The sequence below is a fragment of the Lithobates pipiens genome, unplaced genomic scaffold (assembly GCF_037356315.1).
Source record: "Lithobates pipiens isolate NorthernLeopardFrog02 unplaced genomic scaffold, aLitPip1_a1.2 Scaffold_22, whole genome shotgun sequence".
Taxonomy (NCBI): Eukaryota; Metazoa; Chordata; class Amphibia; order Anura; family Ranidae; genus Lithobates; species Lithobates pipiens.
Window position 1 is genome coordinate 210,098,901 of NW_027507784.1, and position 22,787 is coordinate 210,121,687.

Below are 22,787 nucleotides of genomic sequence, written 5' to 3' on the forward strand. Positions count from 1 at the left end.
GCACAGGGTCTGCCCCCTGGGGCGGGATTAAAAGTTCTGTGTATTGTGTAACAATTTTGCCTAGTTCTCCTGATGGCAGGCTATATAACCCATTTAGTTACAGAGAGGAGCTGTGTCGATCAGTGAATATAAGAGAAATTTTGTTTGGACACAGTGTAGTATGACAGTAATTGTCATTCAAAGTATGAGACCACCGAAAGCTGAAAATTGGTCTGGGCAGGAAGGTGTTTAAGTGCCCTGTATTTTATTGTAGTTAAAGTGCTAGCTTGAATTTTTATTTTTTTTTACAATCCTAGATATTAAGAAAACTGACACTTTTGTACTAATACTTTTTTTTTTAATTTTAATGAAATTAATGAGGCTCTCATAACTTGTAACAACATCTCTGCCATTCTGAAGCTTCCCTCCAACCACTTTGCATATTTTATATATACTGCGATTCTGTACTTGCCAAACATGCTGCAGAAATCTCCCTCCCCAAGTATGGCAGCAGCCATTTTAACCGTGGGCAGCTGAAGATGTTGCCTGTTGACAACCTGCATTGGCACAGCTCCAGCGCTGCAGCTCTCATTGACCCTCATAGGATTTATTCACCCTCCCTTCCTAGCAAATTCACGAGAGAGAGAGCATGATGTCATAAGTCTAAGCTTTTTATAAAACAAGAAACGGGAAGTGGGCTTATACAGGTATTTACTGGAAGAAATAAAAATGTTTTTTCTATCCAAAGTTTAAACAAGAGCAGAAGATTTATTAGATGGAAAGTTTTGAAAAATTACTGAAGGTCCGCTTTAAAGAGGAAGTAAACCCTGAGGAGTTTACTTCTTCTTTGATTCCCTGCAAAGGTAAAGCATAATGGACTACGCATAGTAGTCCATTATGTGTCACTTACCTGACACAGGAGCCAGCAAAGTCACTGCTGTCCCCTGTTGTCTGTCCGGAGCATCCATCATCTCGGTGGGTCTCGCTGCGCCGCCATTGTCATTCGACAAAACCGCGATGACGTCACTCCCGCGCATGCGCACGGGAGCCGCCACTCGCAGCATATCGCCGTTGACAGCTGCGTGCTCAGTGCGCTGCTGTCTACGGCGCATGCACCGTAGACAGCGTTGCCTGTATTTTGGCAAATATCTCCTAAACCGTGTAGGTTTAGGAGATATTTCTTGGACCTACAGGTAAGCCTTAATCTAGGCTTACCTGTAGGTCAAAGTGGTTTGTAAGGGTTTACAACCACTTTAAGATTTTTGTACCCACTGTAAATTCCTTTTCTTGCAGTCCATAGAGGGACACAGCAAGTCCTTCAACTTAGAGCTAGCTACACTTCCACCATCAGGAGAACTGCATATTGCCGAGCCCTAACCTTTTTTTTAACATCAGAGGTATGTACCAGTGGGGGGGTGGAGCACCATGACGTAGGCGCGCGGTGAGGACGATTCCCTCCGCCCGCCTCCCTCCTCAGTCTGACCCACAGGATTCCCGCGTTAAGCAGCAGCCTATGACGAGTGCCGACGTATGAGGTGAGCGACGGCGCCGGGCCCGAGAGCGAGGCTGAGACGCTCGGAAGGACCGAGTGGCTGCACGGTGAACGCTGCAGGGAGAAAGAAAGAGCCGCGACCCAGTAACAGTGTCCCCCGACCCACCAGTGGTGAGGGGTGGAGCAACCCGACAGCTCGGCAGACGGGAAGACGAGTTAAAAGGCATAGGAGTCAGCCGGTCGGATCCCAAACGGTAACCCATTACAGGCGGGAGTGCCAAGCAAGGACCCGGTGGGCGGAAGCAGCACGGGACGGAGCCACAGAGGAAAGGTACTGGACGGGGAGGGGGAGAATGACCAGGAATATGATATGAAGTGAGTAGATTGTTTTTGCAAAAGGCTCACTAAATAAGGACTGTTACAGAGACGATTGCTAATGATGTTTAGAGATATGAGTCAAATTGGCTGATCATGGTCGGCTAACAAGGTCTTATTTTACCCACAAGCTGTTTTATACACAGTACATGACTACTCCCTAGATGCCAAGGTGCACCAGGTATACTATGCAAGAAGCAAGAAAGACAAGGACTGTGACTAGCTCTGAAATTCCATAGGCCATCCCGGAAACATATGGGTGGATGGTGAATACTCCTAGAAGGTTTTCAAACGATACTCTGACCAGACCCCCTCCCAAGAGTGAAGGTACCCCCCCGCCCGAAAGGTGAGATAAAGGACAGAGGGAACTGCAAGGAAGTGATTTCCCTGGATTTGTTAAAGTGGAGAGTTAGAGTGTCTGTATCCTCCTTAGTAATCGGTGGATTAGAGGGCCTCTCTCCAAGTGTATGGACAAGCTTTGACTGGGATACTCATACCCCCTTGCCCCCTTTGTGTTCGCCTCCTTAAAACCCCGCTTCAGAAGAGTAAGAGGGTATTAATACCTCTCCCTGGAAGTAGCAGGACGCCAGTCTCGACCATCTTATCTACCGACCCGAAGGGAGAAGCACAGAGATAGCGATATGGAATACCACCCTGCCTAAGAGGAGGAAATCGTGCAAGAGATAGGAGAGTATACACTGGATAACCGGAGAAACTTTAGAAGACCCCCCAGTTCCAACATACCCGAGTATAGACTATCTGTGCCCTTTGACCCCTCCAGGAGACAATTTCGTCAGCCCAGCTGAATTGACTGGAAAGAACACTACCCCCATATTTCTGTATTCTTCCTTTGGGTATACTGGAGGTTTATATTGACATTTTCGTATATTTTTGTGTATGTAAAGGGGGCACAGGTGGACCCCAAAAAGGGCCAACCTTGGGCTGGACGAGTCCATCAGAAAGGACTTTAGGAATTAGATAGGTGGGACAATCGAAGGAATAGATTAGGAAAGGAAGTTGGGAGGAGGGCTTAAAAAAAAAAAAAAAAAAAAAAAGAAGAGGGGAAGGGGAAAAAAAAAAGCAAGGGAAAATGAGGGGGGAAGACAAAATCAGGTAAAAGCGCCCCCCCCCCGATATCCAGCCCCGGAGGGATACAGAGATATATGGCATGTAACAATGTGAATACCAGTACGCTGGAAGAGGGGCAGGAAAGCCCAAAACAAGGAGGGGGAAGGAGGTCAGGTCCGAGTAGACAAGTTAGGAGAGGAAGGTAAAGGTGCAAAAGCAGACGGGGCTAGAAGTGGGGGGACGAAAGAGATAAGTACAAGCACTACAAGCACCACAATTCAAAGCTTGAACAGAGGCCAAGGAGAGAAAGGGGGGGAGAGAGCAATGGGAGAATCTATCCCCGAGGAAGAGACCCTGCGACCCAGCCCCCAAGTGGATCCCACCCTGATAAAAGAGATGCTGGGGGAAATGTTCGCAAAAATGGAGGCGGCCCTAAAGACAGAAATAGCGGGAGTGCGTGCAGATATAGGTAGAGTTCTAGAGAGGGTAGAGGAGATTGAAGAGAGAATGGACAACCAGGAGCTGAGGATAGAGGAGATAGTAGAACAGGTACAGAACCTACAGAGAACAAATAGGTCCCTCCTTTACAAATTAGAAGATCAGGAGAACAGGAGTAGGAGGAAGAATGTACACATTAAAGGTATCCCTGAAAAATATGGCGCCGCAGAGTTGGGTAAAATAGTGCAGCAGGTTTTCAATCCCCTATTACAAAGGGAGCCAACCGAAAGCATAAAATTAGATAGGGTTCACAGGATCGCAGTCAGGGGAGGAGTAAGTAGGGAAGCAATACGGGATGTGATAGTCAGGTTTCACTACGTAGAGGAGAAGGGGCAAATAATGGAGAAACTAAGGGCAGTGTCAGATTCCCTTTGAGGATACAGAGCTGCGAGTGTTTTCAGATTTAGCCCCAGAAACGCTGAGGAGAAGACTGCTAAAACCCTTAACGGAAGCTATGAACGCGGCGGGCATCCCATATCAGTGGGGTTTCCCAGCGTGTTTGAGGGGGCGAAGAGATGGCCGCTCGGCGGTGCTCCGCTTTCCGGAGGACTTAAGAGGGTTCTGTGAGAGCCTAGAGATCACCCCCCCCCCCCCCTCCGTTACCAGGTTGGCAGGAAGAAATAGACACGCACCCTCCCCAAAGAAAGCTAAGATGGCAGAGAAGGAGAATTAAAGAGAGAAGTGATGGAGAGGGAGATAATAGAAACAGGGGGCAGCAATGTTGAGGGTCAGAGGGGTCCGGCGGGAAGGAGGGGGGGGGAGGTGGGGGTGGGGGAGTCGTCGTCGCTGGGTAGGTGCTACCAGGTACGAACCCCCGGGTAGACATGAAGAATAGACGCTGTCAGAGAGATAGGGTTGGGTTCATGTACACCCAAAAGGGGGGAGAGCCCCACCAACGGCTGCAGTTGCAGAGTTGGGGGAGAGGGAGGGAGGTGGGAGGGGGGTATGGGGTTTCATACATCGTTTTTTTTCTTTTTTTTTTTTTATGGTGTGCTTCGCGTCCTCCTGGTCCACTGGAATGGGGAAGCCCCCTCTGGGTCAGCGCTCGGGAAACGATAGAATAACATAATAGAGGCCAATGGTTCTTATTAACGTGATAACATACAATGTGAGGGGATTAAACACAAGGGAAAAAAGGTATAAAATCAACAAAGAACTCCAATTTATGGGGGGAAAAGTTATATGTCTCCAAGAAACATATATCACTAGTAGCTCAGGGATAAATTTATCATCTTACCAATTCCCAATGTGGTTCTACGGAGACTCCACTTCAGCGCACTCCAGAGGAGTAGCAATTGGCTTTGAAAAATCAGTAAGATTTGAAATCGAGGACCGACTGACTGACCCAGAGGGGAGATATTTATTTTTAAAGGGCAAATTGGGAAGTATGCAATGTACGATTGTCAATGTGTATGCACCAAATAGTAACCAAGAGAAATTTTTGTTGAGAGTATTAAGTAAACTGGAAGAATTCAGAATGGGCATGGTAATCTTAGCAGGTGATTTAAATTGGTGTTTAGACCCTAAGCTGGACTCCTCAGGGGGTGGTACACGGGGGCAGAACACCGGTATAGAAAAATAAATAAAGCATTTACCAACGCTCAGCTACACGACGGTTGGAGGATTACCCATCAGAAAGAACGGGACTATACCCATTTCTCCTCAGTACACAAAACCTTTACAAGACTAGACTATATTTTTGTAGGACAACAATTGGTAGCCAATTTAAAAAAAGCAGAAATTAAGTCAATCACTTTGTCCGATCATGCCCCGGTAAAAATCCAACTAGAAATACAGGGTCATATGGGGACAGGAAGTGCATGGAAATTGAATGACTCACTTATTCAAGAGCAAGATGTAAGCATAAAAATCCTGCAGGAATTAAGCGATTTCTATGAGACGAATGACACAGGAGAATGCTCAAAGGCTACTATTTGGGAGACACATAAGGCGGTTATTAGAGGGATTTTGATTGGAATTGGTGCAGGGAAAAAGAAAGACAGGGAGAAGGCGAAGGTACAGCTATATAAGAAGATTGAGGAATTAGAACAAATGACCAGACCCAGAGGGTTCCAGGAATCCCAGGAACTACAAAATAAAAAAAGAGAGCTAGAAGAATTTCTAAAACAAGAGAGGACAGCTTTCCATAAAATAAATAGGGAGAGACATCTGTGGGGCAATAAGTCAAGCAAGTGGCTAGCCAGAAGAGTAAAAGAACAGAAAAATAGGACCTATATACTGAAGATTAGAGATAAAGAGGGGGAGATGAAGTTTGCAACAACGGACATTGCAGAGAACTTCCAGTCATACTATAGCACCTTATATAACATAGGCATGAGAAGGGTGGAAAGGGAGAAAAGGAAAAACGATCAGGGAATACCTAGAGAAGCTTAACTGCTTAAAAGTGATACGTGATGAATTACAGGAACTAGAGACCCCTATCTCAGTTACGGAAGTGGAAAGGGCAATTAAAGAAACAGCTATGGGGGGAAGCCCCGGACCGGATGGCTACTCTATTTTATATTATAAAAAATTTCAAAATTTTCTAGCACCCAAGCTCTGTGAATATTTCACTGAGGTGGGGGACGGGGGGGGGCTTTCCGTGAAGAGGCCCTGCTCGCCCACATCACATTGATTTTGAAAGAAGGAAAGGACCCAGCAGCGATGGAGAGTTACAGGCCGATTTCATTATTGAATACGGATGTAAAGATCTACGCGAAAAAATTTTGGCCGAGCGATTGAAAACACTCCTCCCCGAGTGGATCCATACCGATCAGGTGGGATTTGTTAGGGGACGAGAGGGGAGGGATAACTCTTTGAAGTCAATAATGCTGATACAGGAAGCAACTAGAAGAGAGACTCCCACGCTGCTCTTGTCGGTGGATGCCGAAAAGGCATTTGATAGAGCAGATTGGGAGTTTATAAATGAGACCTTAGAATATATGGGGCTGGGTGGGAGAATGATGCAGAGGGTAAAAGCATTGTATAACAAACCGACAGCTAGGATCAAGGTGAATGGCTCCCTGTCTCGCCCCCTTGAATTATGCAACGGGACGAGACAGGGATGCCCCTTGTCCCCGATCGTCTTCGTGATTGCCTTGGAGCCGTTATTGGCGGCGATCCGGGGCAGTCAGGACATACGGGGAATCGCAGTGGGAGGTAGAGAGTATAAGGTCTCTGCATTTGCGGATGATCTGCTATTGTATGTGACACACCCTAGAATATCAATCCCAGCGATAATGAAGGAAATGGAACAATCAATATGGCCGAATATTTAACTTTAAAAACAATCTATCTAAAACAGAAATACTAAATCTGAATCTATCTGAAGAAGATCAGAGAGATTTAACCGCAAGCCTGCCTTTTAAATGGAGGGGAACTGAGCTATCTAGGGATAAAATTAACGGTAAAAAGGACGAATTTGTACGAAGCAAATTATATACCTCTACTTAATAAAATCAAATCCCAAATGGAAAATATGAAACATAAAAGAATATCGTGGATAGGCAGAGTGAACGTAATAAAAATGTTCATACTGCCGACGGTATTATATACATTTCAAATGGTCCCCATCTCCCTGCCGGGAAGTTTTTTTAGAAAATTAAAATCTCTTGTTCTTGCATTCATATGGCACCCAAAAAAAACGCGTATCGCACATAAGGTCCTTGTAAAGGAGAAGGAAAAAGGAGGAGTGGGTCTCCCAGACTTTAAAAAATATTATGAAGCCATAATATTATCCAGGATAGTAGATTGGATACACAACTTAGAGGGGAAGAGCTGGGCAGAGCTGGAAACCAGATTAAGTGGGACAGACTTAGTAAAAATTATTTGGATACCAGCCCAAGTAAGGAACTTAGGATCAGGCACTAACACAATCACAAGGCACACATTGAGAACATGGGATAAAATAAATAAGTCACATAACTGGACATGTAATTCTCCCTTAATGTCACTACTAGACACAAAATATTTTTTGCCAGGAATGGAAGAGCGTATGTATTATAGCATATGGGCACAGAAAGTAGAAGTAACACTTGGAGAGGTGATGAAAGGGGATAAGATCCTAACATATAGGGAAATCACTCAACAATGGGGACAGACCTTTAGACAAATGGAGATATAATCAATTATTACACTTCACACAAGGGCTTCCACATCCCCTATGAGGAATGAATGAGTTAAGGCCACTAGAAAAATTATTTAAGGACCCACACAGTATAGTGAAAAGGGTATCTAAATTATACAAAATACTAAGAGGAGAGGGAGAAGGGGAATTACCTGTATATTTAGGGAAATGGGAAGGGGAACTGGGGATACTTAGAAATGATGAACACAGAAGAAAATTATTAACAATGACATATGCACTAGCGAAAGATTCACGAACATATGAAATGGCATACAAATAGCGAGGTGGTACATGACACTCATAAGAATGCAGAAGTTAAGAAGGGGTGAGGATTTGATGTGTTGGAGGGAATGTAAAGAACAAAGGCACGTTCAAACACATATGGTGGGATTGCCCAAAAATAAGACCCTTTTGGGATAAGATAATTGAAAACATATACTTGATAACCGGAAAGAGGATTAGGAAATGTCCATGGGCTTGCCTGTTCCACGATACAGACATGGGAGTAAGGCAATACAAAGCCACTCTCATCCCTTATCTCTTGAATGCAGCCAAAGCCTTAATACCAAACCATTGGGGAGACCCCCAGGGGCCGACAATTCTTGAGTGGGTGCAGAGGGTGGAGCAGAGTAGACTGATTGAAGACTCGATCAATAAAACCTAGGAGCCAGAAAGTGAAATCCAAGGGAAATGGCAACAATGGCTGACATTCATAGAGAGTGGGAACTGCCATGTCTGATTAATAGGAGCAGGGAACAGGGGAGGAGGGCGAAGGACACGGGCGGAGAATGGGGGGCACAGCTCCGCCCGTTTTTTTTTTTTTTTTTGTTATGCCCGAGGGGGGGGGGGGGGGGGAGGAGGGGGTTTTTTAAGGGTACTATGTAAGATGAGAGGTGTAAGGAGTTTGTATCTCTGTAATACACTGTACGACTCCACTCTCAAGATGTGTATAATGACGTTTGAATAATGTACGAAAAAGAAAAATAAAGAATATATAAAAAAAGGAGAACTGCATATTGCCAAACAGCTGTAGGCAAGCCTAGGATAACCCTTCCAACTACCAGCATGCCTAATTTTATAGCAAAGCATTACCAAGAACATGAGTATAAAGAACACAAAGTGGTGGTGAGACCTGCACCCCTCAATGAACTCCAAAAAAAGGATTTTTACAGCGAGTGCAAAATGCCTTTTTGCTTGTCTTTTGAAGGACACAGGAAGTATTTCACCTGCAGTCCAACTAAGGTTTGCAAAACAGTGACAGCAGAAAGAGCACGTTGTTCATGGATAAACAAGAAAAAAATATAGATCTAGGTTTGTTCTAAGCCACTACCTCTGCTGAAAGTCTTTAAGATTAGTTTTAAGCTTCTCGCCTGCTAGTTTGAGGACATTTTACCCAAGTGCACTTTAAACGTGGTTTCATATTGAAAACACTGCCCTGCTGAACCCTATTCATACCCCCATATTGTATTTAAATCCAGACAAAAAAAAAAAGTTTTCCCATGCAGTGGGGCCCATGTCCCCACTGCAAGGCTCAACTGTTCATTTTTGTTTAGGGGATTGGAGACACCTTACACTCACTGAATCCGCCACGATTCAGCAGTAGACTGTTCCTGACATCCAGAGCAGGTCTATGGGCATGAGGTCGTCTCCAGAACTAGACCGTATTCTAAATGGGGAAACTGATTACTGAGAGCAGGTTGGGATCCTAGGTAAAGTGCTCAGTGTGCACGTCCTCAAAAGCTTTGCCAGTGTCCAACCACCTGGCGGTACAAGCCTATATTTCCGGTGTGTATGAATACTCATGCTGTGCTTTATTTATGTTTTAAGCAAGCCATATATGATACAATTTCCTTACCTGCAACAACGGGTTGCAGGAAGGAAAACTGCTCAATTCCCCCAATTTTACATTTACAAACACTGAACTGCCATTTACAATGTGCTAACCAATATTCCAGCAAAGCTAAATCAAGTTCCATGTGCTAGACCTCTCCAGGAACATCAACCCTACCGCACACCTTTAGATCATCAGTAAAACATACCTAACCCACCGAGCCCATGGTTCCATCACTAACAGATTAAATAGACCAGGCATAGAGCCTTGTGGCACTAGTGTCTGGTGGGAGCCACCACAGGAATCCAGATAGGCTGCAATTGTGGTCAGGAGCAGGGCTGGGGATGGCTATACTAGGATACCCAGAGGGAGAGGAGGAAGATCTGGTGAAGCAACATGCCTCCTAAGGGAACCGATGCATGGAGTTCCCACTGCATGCTGCTGGAAGTGACAGGATAACAGTAGCACCTCTAGAGGAGAAGCAGATTGCCTCTGACTGGAGCATTGGCGCCACGGGCCTAAGGTGTGATGCAGTGACTAGTCCATGAAAGACTGCTCGATCGTGTGCCACCCTATAGATGCAGAGCCATAGTCTGGTTCTGCAGTGCCACTATGGTAGCATTGACAGCTCCTGAATTGGTTGACCCTTTAGAAGGGGGATCCAGTACTGGGAAAACAACCTCCACCTCTTTCTGTATGTTGTGAGCTTCAAGAAGTTCTATCTGTTCACGAACAGAGAATAGTTAGTCAGTTTTTCACCAGAATCCCCTCGGCCTCCACTGCAAAACAGACGTGGCAGAAGTTTTGGGGGGGAGCCGATAATGCCCTCATGGAGCCACCAACACATCCGCCCAGGGATCTTTTGACCTGGACACAAACCTCTGTACCTTCCGATTGAGTCGAGAGGCCAGGAGATCCACATCTGACGTGCCCCACCTTAGGCAAAGGAGACTAAATGCATCCGGATGTAGCGACCATTGCCCTTGGTCCAGCATCTGACTACTTAGGTAGTCCGTTTGCCAGTTTTCTAGGCCCGGAATGCAAACGGCCGACAGAGCCGGCATGCGCTGCTCTGCCCATCACAGGATGTGAGCGACCTCCAGTGCTGCAGCCAAGCTCCTTGTCAACCATCAAGGAGGAATATATGCCACCGCCGTGGCGTTGTCCGACTGGATCCTGGCCAGACGCACCTGCAGCCTCTTTGACCATGTGGACAGGCACTGCCTGATCGCCCGAAGTTCCAGCACATTGATTGCCAAGCGGGATTCTTCCTGCGGCCAGCGACTCTGGGCCGACTGTACACCCCAAACGCCCCCCAACCGGTCAGGCTGGCATCTGTTGTGATCACCGTCCAACGAAGAGGAAGGAACGACTTCCTGGACCAAAGGGCCGGCGACCTCAGCCACCAGAGCAGCGAATCTTTGGCTAGCTGGTTCACCAGAATTTGACAATCCAGGGACAACAGAGGTTTGTCCCATTTGGACAGGATCTCCTTTTGCAAGACTCAAGTGTGGAATTGAGAATACAGTACCACCTCGAAAAGCCCGGGGGCCCGTAGCGTGGCGATCGTGGATGAGGTGTGTCCCTCGGACACAGCCCATCCCCGATCTGTGCGATTGGCATCCCCGACCCACGTGACTGGCAGTGTCCATTCACAGCGCACGTGCAGAGCGGCGATCGGGGATGCGGCTCTTTACCACATGACCCCTTGTGTCCAATCATAGCCGGTCACAGAATGTAAACAAACCCTGGTAACGAGATGTTACCGGGTTCTCCTCCTCACACACCGTGTGGGAGGAGGAGATTAAGGTAACATCTTGTTAACGCCTAGTGTACACGCCAACCACACTGATTCGTGCCCCATCACAGCCCATCTGAGTACCCGTCACCAGCCCGGAGTACCCGAGTACCTATTTGCAGCCCATGCCTCATAGAATACACGTTGAGGTGTTTGCTTTCCAAAATGGGGTCATTTTGGGGGCAATTCCATTGTCCTGGTGCTCCAGGTCCTTCAAAAGTGTGATAGGTAGGAATGAAATGAGATGTGCAATTTATGTTCCTAGAACGCCTGAAGGTACTACTTCAATGTTGGATCTCTGTATATGGCCAGGCTGTGTAAAAGTCTCACATGGTACAGTCATACTCAGGAGTAGCAGAATGTGTTTTGGGGTGTAATTTTTGCTATATACATGCTATGTGTTAGAAATCTTATAAATGGATAACAAAAAATAAGAAAAAAAAAAAAAAAAAGATTTTAATTTTCTTTCCACGTTTGCTGAAGACTTGTGTAAAAAAATTAGCCGTTCAAAAGACTCCTAATGCTCCAGAGAATATACTTTGGGGTGTTTGTTTTCCAAAAGGGGGTCATTTTATGGGGAATTTCATTGCCCTAGTGCTCCAGGGCCTTCACAAATGTAATAGGTCGTTGGGAAATTAAGAGGTGTAATTTATGCTCTTAGAAGGCCTGATGGTGCTCCCTGCATGTTGGGCCTTTGTATGTGGCCAGGCTGTGTAAAAGTCACACACATGTGGTATTGCCATACTCAGGATGAGTAGTAGAATGTATTTTGGGGTGTCATTTTTGCTATGTACATGCTTTGAGTTAGAAATATCTTCTAAACTGACTTTTTTATTATTATTTATTTATTTTTTACACACAAAGTTTTCATTTTCTTTCCATGTTTTCCGAAGACTTGTGGGAAAAAAAAATGAACTGTTCAAAAGACTCATTATGCCTAATAGAATAGACATTGGGGTGTTTGCTTTCCAAAACGTTTTGTGGGTAATTACATTGTACTGGTGCTCCAGGGCCTTGTAATAGGTCGGTAGGAAATTAGAGGTGTCATTTATGCTCCTAGAACCCCTGATGGTGCTCCCTGCATGTTGGACCTCTCTGTGTGGCCAGCTTGTGTAAAAGTCCCACACATGTATCGCCATACTCGGGAAGAGTCGCAGAATGTATTTTGGGGTGTAATTGGAGTATGCATATGCTGTGTATGAGAAATAACTTATAGCAATTTTGAAAAAAAACATAAAAAAAAAAAAATCTCCCAAGAAATGTGGGAAAAACTTTCAACTTCAAAAAACTCACCATGCCCCTAAAATACCTTGGGCTGTCTACTTTTAAAAAGGGGGTCATTTGGGGGATATTTGTATTTCCTGACATTTCAGAGCCTCAAGAAATGAAATAGGCAGTCAATGCATCAGGTGTAATCAGATGTGATAAATTTTCAATGATTTGCACCATAGCTTGTAAACTCTAACTTTCAAAGAGACTGGTAAAAATAACCCACATTAGTGGATATTAAAGAGATGTAGCAGTATAAATTCTGCCCCAAATTTATGAACAAAAATGACTTGTTTGCAATTTTTTTTTGTTTTATCATAGAAACTAAAAAACGTTTTTGAAAATTTTCGCTCTCTCTCACTTATGTCGCAAAGAATAAAAAAACAGTGGTGATTAACCACTTAACGACCAGCGCACGCCGATGTATGTCCTATTTTTGAAGAGGGATCTCTCGGTAACGGCAGTAGCTACTGCCACAACCGAGATAACCATCTCTTCAGGCGCCAGTCGTCTGTACCACAACGTTGGTCTCCGCAGCGGGTTAGCCGCGAGATCACCGCTATCTGCGGCGGGAGAGGTGCCACCCCCCTCCCGCCGCTTACCGGAGCCGTCTGTTGCGGTGGAGGCGATCGGGTCCTCTTCCTAGCTGGGTATGGAGACGAGTGAGGCTAAGATGGCCCCCAGTCGTCTCTATACCATAGGAGGGCGGAAGCGACATCAAAACGTTTTTGCCCATATCTCTTAAAGGTACATTTTTTTAATGTAATTTTTTCAAATTACTTTTTTTTTTTATTGCATTTAAGTCCAAATGAGATCTGAGAACTTTTTGACCCCAGATCTCATATTTAAGAGGACCTGTCATGCTTTTTTCTATTACAAGGGATGTTTACATTCCTTGTAATAGGAATAAAAGTGATCAAATTTTTTTTTTTTAAACAGTGTAAAAATAAAATCAATTAAAATAAATAAGAAAAAAAAAAAAAGGTTTTTGAAAACACCCCGTGCGCACGGCATAGAATGCATTAAGGTGAAAAAATATTTACCTTTACAACCCCTTTAATGTGTCCTTCAAAGTAAAGTGACCATTTCAATTAAAGTTATTGTTAAGTATATTTTTATATAAAAAATAAAGATGTCATACTTGCCTGCTCTATGCAGTGGTTTTGCACAGAGCAGCCTTAGCCAATGGTGCTGCTGCTGTGTCTCAACCGGCACTCGTGGACATCACTGTAGGAAGATGGGGCTCAAGTACTAGAGGGCGCTGGGGCTAATGCTGCACACAAAAGGCTTTTCATCTTAATGCATAGAATGCATTAAGATAGAAAATCTACTGTCTTTACAACCCTTTTAACCACTTCTGGACCGCCCACTGTATATATACACAACCGTCACTGCTTTGATGTTAAATACCGGGGTTGTGTGAGCAGCTAACTGCCATAACCCTGGTATTTTTTTTATAGAGTGGGCGACCCAGTTTCACATAAAAGTGGTCCCAGCGGAAAATTGGCCACTAGATCATTTTATGGGCAGCGGGAGAGGTTACCATTTTCACTTCAACACTGCATAAAATGCAAAAGAATTCTGAAAGGGATTATTCCACATGTGTTGTGAAGATTTAGATGTTAACTGTTCTACAAAGGTGTTCAGGTTTGTTTTCCTTGTTAATAACTTTGCAGAATTAGTTAAACACAATTTTACATTAATTTTAAATGATTAAAATAGAACCATATGCAAAACATTTCTCCATTGGATAGGTAAGGGAGGGTTATAACCCCCGCCAGTTTTTGTCAACTCTTTGGGGGAGGTTTGCCTACTTCCTGTCCCTGTTTTTGCTATGGAAGTGAGAGGAAAAGCCTGTAAATTAAGGGAATCTCTTAAGGACCCACAGGTCACTAGCATTAATGTCCCCATTGGAAGATTCCCCCTGTATTACGGTTCTGGAGACGGAAGAGGTTTTGCCTTTAGTTATACTTTAAAATCTGCGGTTACCCCATGCTAGGTTATGCTAGCTATACCCATGGTTAAACTTCAGCTTGTCCTATGCAATGGGTCATTCAGTTAGACTAATGTACAGCTCTCCCGTCTAGATCAGCCCTTTAAGAAGCACCACACATGTGAGAACCTACCCAACAACCCCCATTCACCTATGTGGGGGGGGGGGGGGGGGGGATAAAATAAAAAAAATAAAATAAAAAACATAGAAACTGCATTACACCTGTTCTGTATCAGTGGTCGCTAACCAGTGGTCTGTGGACTACTGATTGTCCACGAGAAAATTTTAGTAATCCACAGGGGTTCTGACGCAAATCAACATTGTGGTGGATGTGCACACTCCAGTTTTTCCAGTGTTGTTCTCAATGCGCACTGACAGTCACAAAGTGAGGGGTGTCAGAGCCGTAGCATTGTGTATAAGGCAGCAGTGTGATCCAGGGGGACTGGGGCATAGAGCATGAGCATTGTGACTATAAAGGTATGGATAATTCATGCTAACGGTCCACGGAACTCAAAGAATTGTGAGTTTAGGGGTTCCATAAGGTTGGCGATCACTGATCTTTGTAACACATGAACATCAACATTCAGTCACTAAAACGTCAACGCTAGCTATTTGTGTTGCTGAATTTGACAGTTGTCTAACAAAAGTAACAAAAAAGTACTCACTATTTTTCTTTCCTTTTATACTGAGTTGTATATCATAGTAGTCCTCTATCCGTTCAGACCGGTAGTCTACGTGCTTACATTGTATGTAAGACTAAAAAACAAAAATATACTAATGAGCATCTGAACATTATAACTTATACACTAAGAAGGCACGAATCAGCATAGGGCTTTAAAGTGTTTAACCAATTGGCGCATCTTGGCATGCATTAACGCTGACAATGCTGCACCCCTTGCGCGTTCCAGGCAGTGTCCGGTGGCCTCACGGAAAGTTCCCGATCGCAGCTTGCGGTCTGGACTTCGCCGATCACGGCAGTCATGGGGCCATAAGTCACACCCCACCTCCCGGCATAGCAAACCCCTTAAAGGGCAGGCGGCAGTTAGCGCCAAGGGGTTAAACACGTTTTCTGTGAAGGAAACAAAAGACACGTGTAGGCACCAAAGTTTGCTGCATCATTTCAGTGTAGAAGAAAATCAAACCCCTTGATCCTGCTACAAGAGGGAACAATTATATAGACTAAATCAAGCCTTAATCAGTTTACCTTGTACTTGGCAGTATATTAAAACATGCTACATTGGATGTAGGGATAAAAAGCATACATAACCTAGGCCTTCAGATGCCTTTAAACTCTGTGGAATGAGCATTAAAAAAAAAACAAAAAAAAAAAAAAAAAAAACAGGATTTTTTAAATTGCTTACCTGTCAAATTATTTTCTTTGAAGTACATCAGAGGATACATAGCCATAATAGTTACTATGTGGGTTATAGATCACCTTCAGGTGATGGACACTGGCACGCCCTAAGACAAGTAGTGTACTCCCTATATAACCCCTCCTGGGAGCACCTCAGTTTTGTAGCCAAGCAATATACGTGTATACCAAAGAAGGGAGGGGGATGTCCCACAGAAACGGCAACTGAAGGGAGGGATACAACAAAAAAGGTAGGGCATTAAGAGGCTAGAGGACTTCTACTGCAGCCTACAGTACACTACACCCAAGGGAAATGGCCTCATGACCTTTAACCTCGATTTGATAGAAACTGGTAAATTTATGGACTGAAGATCAAGTTGCGCCCCTTGCAGATCTGAGCCATAGAGGCCTGGTGATGCACCACCCAAGAGGCCTTAACAGCCCTGGTGGAGTGCGCTTTAACATGAAACAGGTACATTTTGATGATGCTTGTCCCCTTTAATGACCTTCTGGCAGTACAAACCACATCTGTTTTGCAAATCTGAGTGGTCTCCTTTAACCACCTCAATACCAGGCACTTAAACACCTTCCTGCCCGAACCAATTTTGAGCTTTCAACGCTGTCGCACTTTGATCAGCACAGATCCCACCCCATATCAGAGGAGCAGTCGATCGGCTCTCCTCTACTCGCGTCTGACAGACGCGAGTGAGGAAAAGCCAATCACCGGCTCTTCCCATTTACATTGATCAGCCGTGATTGGACACGGCTGATCACGTGGTAAAGAGTCTCCATCGGATTTAGTCTTGTCGGCTTTACAGAAACAGCCTTTTGAGCCTATACGGGAAATTCCTTTATCCTTTTATTCCATATCCTCTGCCAGAAGGGTATTGGAGTCTTGTAAGTGCCCTATTTGATCATGCCTAAGGATAAGGTATTGCAGCCTCATCCTGAATTCCTACTGAAGGTGGTGACAGGTTTTCACTTGAACCAGGATATTATTCTACCGCCTTTTATCCCAGAGCCTTGATCTAGGGAAGAGAAGGCACTACAGTGTTAAAGATCTACTTAAAGCAGAGGTTCACACAAAGCGAACCTCCGATTTTCGTAACCCCCCCCCCCTCCCCCCCGGTGTCACATTTGGCACCTTTTGGGGGGGGGGGGGAATTGTAGATACTTGCACCCACTTCTGGGAATAGGCTTCCGCTCCTTCGTGTCATCTCCCCCCCCCCCCCCCCCGTTCTGGGAAACACACAGGTTCCAAAACACAGCGGGGATCAGTGAGGACGCAGAGCGTGACTCCAGCATGTGCAGTAGGGAAATTGGAAGTGAGGCTGCAACGCTTGACTTCCTGGACAGGTAGGCAAGTGTCCATTTACTAAAAGTCAGTAGCTGCAGTATTTGTAGCTGCTGGCTTTAAAAAAAAAAAAAAACATTTTGAGGAGGACCTCCACTTTAATTACTTACCGCCCGCCCTATAGGCAAATGACGGCTGCAAAGTGGTTTCAAAATCCTGACTGGGCGTCATATGACGTCCTCAGGATTTTAAGCCGCTGCACGACCCCGGGGGTGCGCATCATGGCGATCGTTGTTGCGGGGTGTCAGTCTGACACCCCGCAACTACAATCTCGGTAAAGAGTCTCCTTAGACATGATCAAATAGGGCACTTTACAAGACAGAGCCGCCAACTCCGATACCCTTCTGGCAGAAGATATGGCAACCAAAGATTATTTTTCTCATCAAAAGAACCAAAGGAATTTCCCGTATAGGCTCAAAAGGCTGTTTCTGTAAAGCCAACAAGACTAAATACAAATCCCAAGGATTTAGAGAGGTGCCCTGAGGGGGGGGGGGGGGGGGGGTTAATTTGTTTCCGCTGAATAAAACTACGCACCAGAGAAGGAAAAGCAAGAAGCCGTTGGAAGAATACTGATAAGGCCAAGACCTGGCCCTGGATAGTACTCAAAGCCAGCTTAATTTCCAATCCCATTTTCAGGAATTCAAGGATCCTACCTATGACATACTTTCTGCGGTGCCAACCCCTGGATCCACAGCAGGAAATACATGCCTGCCTTCCAGACTCTATACTAAATGACTCTGGAGGCTGGCTTCCTAGCATTAACCAGAGTACGCACTACTGAATGGAGATAACCCACGGGCCTTTAGAAAGTGGGTTTCAATAGCCAAACCATTAAATTTAGCGTTTGTAAGGTAGGATGGAACCTGGTGCGAGAAGGTCTGGCCACAGCGGCAGGGTCCAAGGGACCCCTATGATCTGCGCAAACCAAGATCTTCTGGGCCACCAGAATCACCTCCTTCCGTTGCTGCTTGATCCTGCGGAGAAGGCGCGGAAGCAGAACCAGAGGAAACGAATAGATCAGTGAAAACTGATCCCATGGAAAGACCAGGGCGATTGTTCCGCACACTAGCGGATCCCTCTCCCTTGACAAAGTTGTCGACTTTGTTTAATCTGGACGCGAACAGGACAAGGAGGCCAATTTTGTTTGGTAGCCACGTCACACGAACGCGCAGTTGTCAGTTAAAGCGGCACAGTGTCGAATCGCAAAAAGTGCTCTGATCAGGAAGGGGGTAAATCCTTGCGGGGCTGAAGTGGTTAAGGAGGATTTTTCTAGGTTGAGAATGCAGCCTAGGAATTCCAGGTAACTTACAGCGGAGATTAAACTTTGGTTTAGACCAGAGACTGATTGATTTACTAAAAGCAGATAGTCTAGACTAGGACAGTTATACCCTGAGCCCTTAACCTAGCTAAAGGAAGTACCAGGATCTTTGTGAACAAACGTGGTGCGGTAGCTAGACCGAATGGCAGAGCCAAACACTGAAAATGACAATTTTCTACCTCCAAGCATAGAAATTTCTGATGAGCAGGAAATATCGGCACGTGGAGATATGAATCCTTGATATCGATCGATGCCAAAAAATACCCTCCTTGCAAAATTGAGACAACTGATCAGATTGACTCCATGTGAAAGGACCGGATATTTAAGTGCCGGTTCAGATCTTTGAGATCTAGAATAGGTCTTACCTTCCCGTTCGGTTATGGAAATGTGAAAGGGTTTGAATAAAACCTGGAACCCTGTTCCTCTGATGGGAACCTCTGATTTCACCTTCTGGGAGAAGAGATGACCCAGAGCTAGAAAGAAAGACTTCTCTGGGAACGTTTGATCTTAGAAAACGAGGAGATGGGAATTCTAAGAACTCTAGTTTGTAACCTAGAGAAATTGAGGAAGCCACCCATTTGTCTTGACATTGTTCCTGTCAGATATTTGAAAATTTCAGAAGCCTGCCCCCCACCCGAGTGAGCGAGGGCACCCCTTCATAAGGAGGCTTTAGCATTTTGTTTTGCAGGCTTTCTGCCTCAAGCCCTCTTTTGGCCCTGGGACTGCCCCTGAGGTCTCTCTTGAGATTGACATTGGAGTCCGTCGAGACTGCCTAGAGGCAGATGCGCCTGGCACTGGAGAAGATGCGTGCTTAAAAAGGGGAAATGCTTAAAACTTCATTACTGGTAAAATAGGATTTTTGTACTCAATGTAAAATCCTTTTCTCTGTAGTTCACTTACTGACACAGCTCCTTTATTCTTGACCATTGGGTTGTTACGCCACCATCAGGTGAGGACTAGGCAGAACATGTACAAAAAACAGAACTTCCTAGTTACGCCCAAGGGGCAGGCCCTTCAGTGAAAAACCCTCCAGCCTGCTTACTGCATCCCCAGTACGTCAACAAGTAGTAGAACGTAAAACAATAGGAGGGGAGGGTGCTGTGCCAGTGAACTACAGAGAAAAGGATTTTATAGCGATTACAAAAATACAATTTTCTCTTACGTTCACTGACTGACACAGCTCCTTTATTCTTAACCATTGGGCCGTCCCCAAGCAGTATCATAACGAGGGGTGGGAAACATTAAAACTTCACCCACAAAACAGAAGTGCTCCCTACAAGGGAGTCACCACCGTATCTGACCGCATCAGAACTTGCAGAAACAATGCAACAGTGCATTATACTCAAAAGTAACTATTTTATTTAAAACAGAAAAAAAGTAGTGCAGAATTGCAACATTACACGGCCGCCCGCAAACTTGCGGGCAAGAAGGCATCAGACGATGCCCTTACATCCACTCTGTAGAATTTGGTAAAAGTGTGAACAGACTACTAAATCCCACCTTACACACCAGAGCGACTGACACTTGATGTCGGAAGACCGAGAGGCCCCATTGTCCTGGTGGAATGGGCCATGGTAGGAAAGGGGGGGGGGGGCACCTGCCCCTTAAAGGCGTAGGCCTGTACCACATCTGTCTGACCCACCAGGACATGGTGATAGACTAGACCACCATTACTTTTTTGGCCCAGCTACCGAAACAGATATCCAACTCCCGAAGGGGAGCTGTGGCAAATATATCCTTATAGCCCTGATCACATCCAGGGAATAAAGGGCCACCTCTAAGGATGTGTCCGTTTTAGAACAGAGATGGTAACACAATATCATTGATGTGGCACACCGAAACCACCTTTGGCAGAAAGGAAGGCTGCGAACGCACCACCACCTTATCGATAACCATATAGGGCGACTTGCAAGACAAGGCCGCCAGTTCTGAAACCCTCCTGGCCGATGTAATGGCCACTAGAAAGACCCCTTTTCTGAGAAAGACTCAACGGAATTCTGACGATGTTCATCAAACAGCGGTTTCTGAAGCGCCGATAACACCAGGTTCAGATCCCACAGGGCAACGGTGGACGCACCGGAGGAACTACAAGTAGGACACCGTGAACAACAGTGCTCACTAGAAAGTGAGATGACAGGGGGTCCCTGAAGAAAAAAAAAAAAAAAAGACAGCCAAGGCTGATATTTGTCCCTTAATGGTGCTTGAAACCAACTTCTGGTCTAGTCCTCACTGTAGAAACAGCAGGATACTGGAAACTGAATAGGTGCATGGATGCCATCCTTTCTCCTCACACACAGATGTATGACTTCCAGGTACGGCGGTATATCTTCCGAGAATAAGATTTCCATGCTCTCAACATAGTTGAGATCACAGAGTCCGATAGGTCTCAGTACCTTAGCATCTGGCTCTCAACACCCGTGCCGTTAAAACCAGCTATGGTAAAACAAGATGGAGAATCGGATCTTGACACAGAAGGTCCTCTCGCAACGGCAGTCGCCAGGGAGTCTTCGCAACCAGGCGTACTAGGTCGGCGCGTCAGGGACGCCAAGGCCATCCCGGGGCATTAGTATTACTGGAACCCCCTTGGCCTCCACTTTGCGGAGCAAACGTGGTAATAGCTTTTGCGAGGGAAAGTCGTACATCAGTGAGTACTGATGCCATGGAGCCACCAGCGTAACTTGACGCATCTGCCCAAGAATCTCTTATCCTGGATACAAATCTCTGCCCTACCGATTGAGACAGGAAGCCAGGAGATCCACGTCTGGTGTGTCCCACCGCAGGCACAATAGCCTGAACATGTCTGGATGCAATGACCAGTCTCCTGGGTCCAGCATCTGGCGACTTAGGTAGTTCACCTGCTAGTTTCTTCCTCCCAGGATGTATTGGCCGATAAGGCCAGTACCTGTCGCTCTATCCACTGAAGGATGTGAGCCAATTCCTGTGCTGCAGCTGAGCTACTTGTTCCTCCTCCTTGATGGTCGACATATGCCACCGCCATGTCGTTGGCTGACTGGATCCTGATCATATGCCCTCGTAGTCTCATCAACTATGTGGAGTGTCAAGCCTGATCGCTTGGAGTTCGAGCATACTGATCGGCAACTTGGGTTCCTCACCCGACCAGAGACCCTAGGTTGACTGTACTCCCAGTACTCCACCCCAACGGGTCAGCCTGGTGTCTGTTGTGATCACAGCCCAATGCAGAAGTAGGAACGACTTCCCGGACCAAAGTGCCAGGGACCACAGCCACCAGAGCAGGGAGTCCCCGACTAGCTGGCTCACCTGAATCTCTGGATCCAGGGATAATGGAGATATGTCCCATTATGTCAATATCTCCTTCTGCAAGTGGAAGTGGGCATACGGTACTGCCTCAAGGGAGGTCACCATGAGGCCCAGAACTCGCATGCAGAAACACAATCGTCGACCACCTGGGGTTCAGCAATAGTTTTACCGCAGCTCTGAGAGGCTGCAGTTTGTCTGAAGGGCGAAAACGCTCGCTTCCATGGAGTCCAGTGGTAAGCCTTGGCTCTCCAGCTCTGAATCGGTATGAGCACCGACTTTAAGTTCAACAGCCACCCAAATACCTGCAGGGTTTGCATGGTGATCGCCACATCCTCTAATTCTGAGGCAGAAGCTGCACTCAGAAGGAGGTTGTCCCAGTAAATACGATTGTGATCCTCCGTTCTCAACAACACCAAAAATCGAAGTCAATACCTTGGTAAGGACTCGGGGTGCTGAAGCCAAGTCAAAAAGGAAGAGCCACAACTGGTAGTGGGCTTCCCTGACTGCATTTCGCAGAACTCTGATGCCTGAAGCATATGGGTATGTGCAGGTACGCATCCTGGGTGTCCAAAGACACCAGGAAGTCCCCTTGATGGAGTGCAGCGACTACTAAGCAAACTGATTCCACACTCTCCACAGCCCCTGTACTTAAAGCAATTAAGACTAAGTCCAAGATTGGACGTACACCTTCCTTCTTCGGGGACTACAGATTGGAGTAGAACCCATGGAACCTTTCCGACACCGGAACAGACACCATCACCCTGAGGTTTAGCAGGTCCTATACTGCCATCATGGGGCCTCCCAGCGAGACGGGTGTAAGGGTATGCTGGAAGGGAAGATCTGTTTATTGGCCAAGAGAGGAACTCTATCAGGGAAATCAGTTTGCAGACCCATTGGCCAGATAGCAGAGCGGCCCACTGGGCTGTAAACTCCCGAAGGCGACCTTCCCACCTGTATAGGCGGGGGCAAACCTCCATGCGGTAACACTGTTCTCGCAGTTCCAGGGACGCTTTAGTCCCCAAGGGTCGTCCTGTTGAACTGGAAGCGTTTTGCTGA

General features: G+C 45.9%; 1 protein-coding gene across 2 annotated transcripts in view; it reads right to left on the bottom strand.

Annotated features, from left to right (window-relative positions):
• Positions 1-22,787, bottom strand: part of USP7 (ubiquitin specific peptidase 7) — a gene marked incomplete in the record, with an annotated part of 508,930 nt that overhangs the window by 318,333 nt on the left and 167,810 nt on the right. For both annotated transcript variants that reach the window (XM_077448850.1, XM_077448849.1), the window contains 1 exon segment: positions 15,095-15,185. In XM_077448850.1, the coding sequence (XP_077304976.1) occupies positions 15,095-15,185 (91 nt within the window).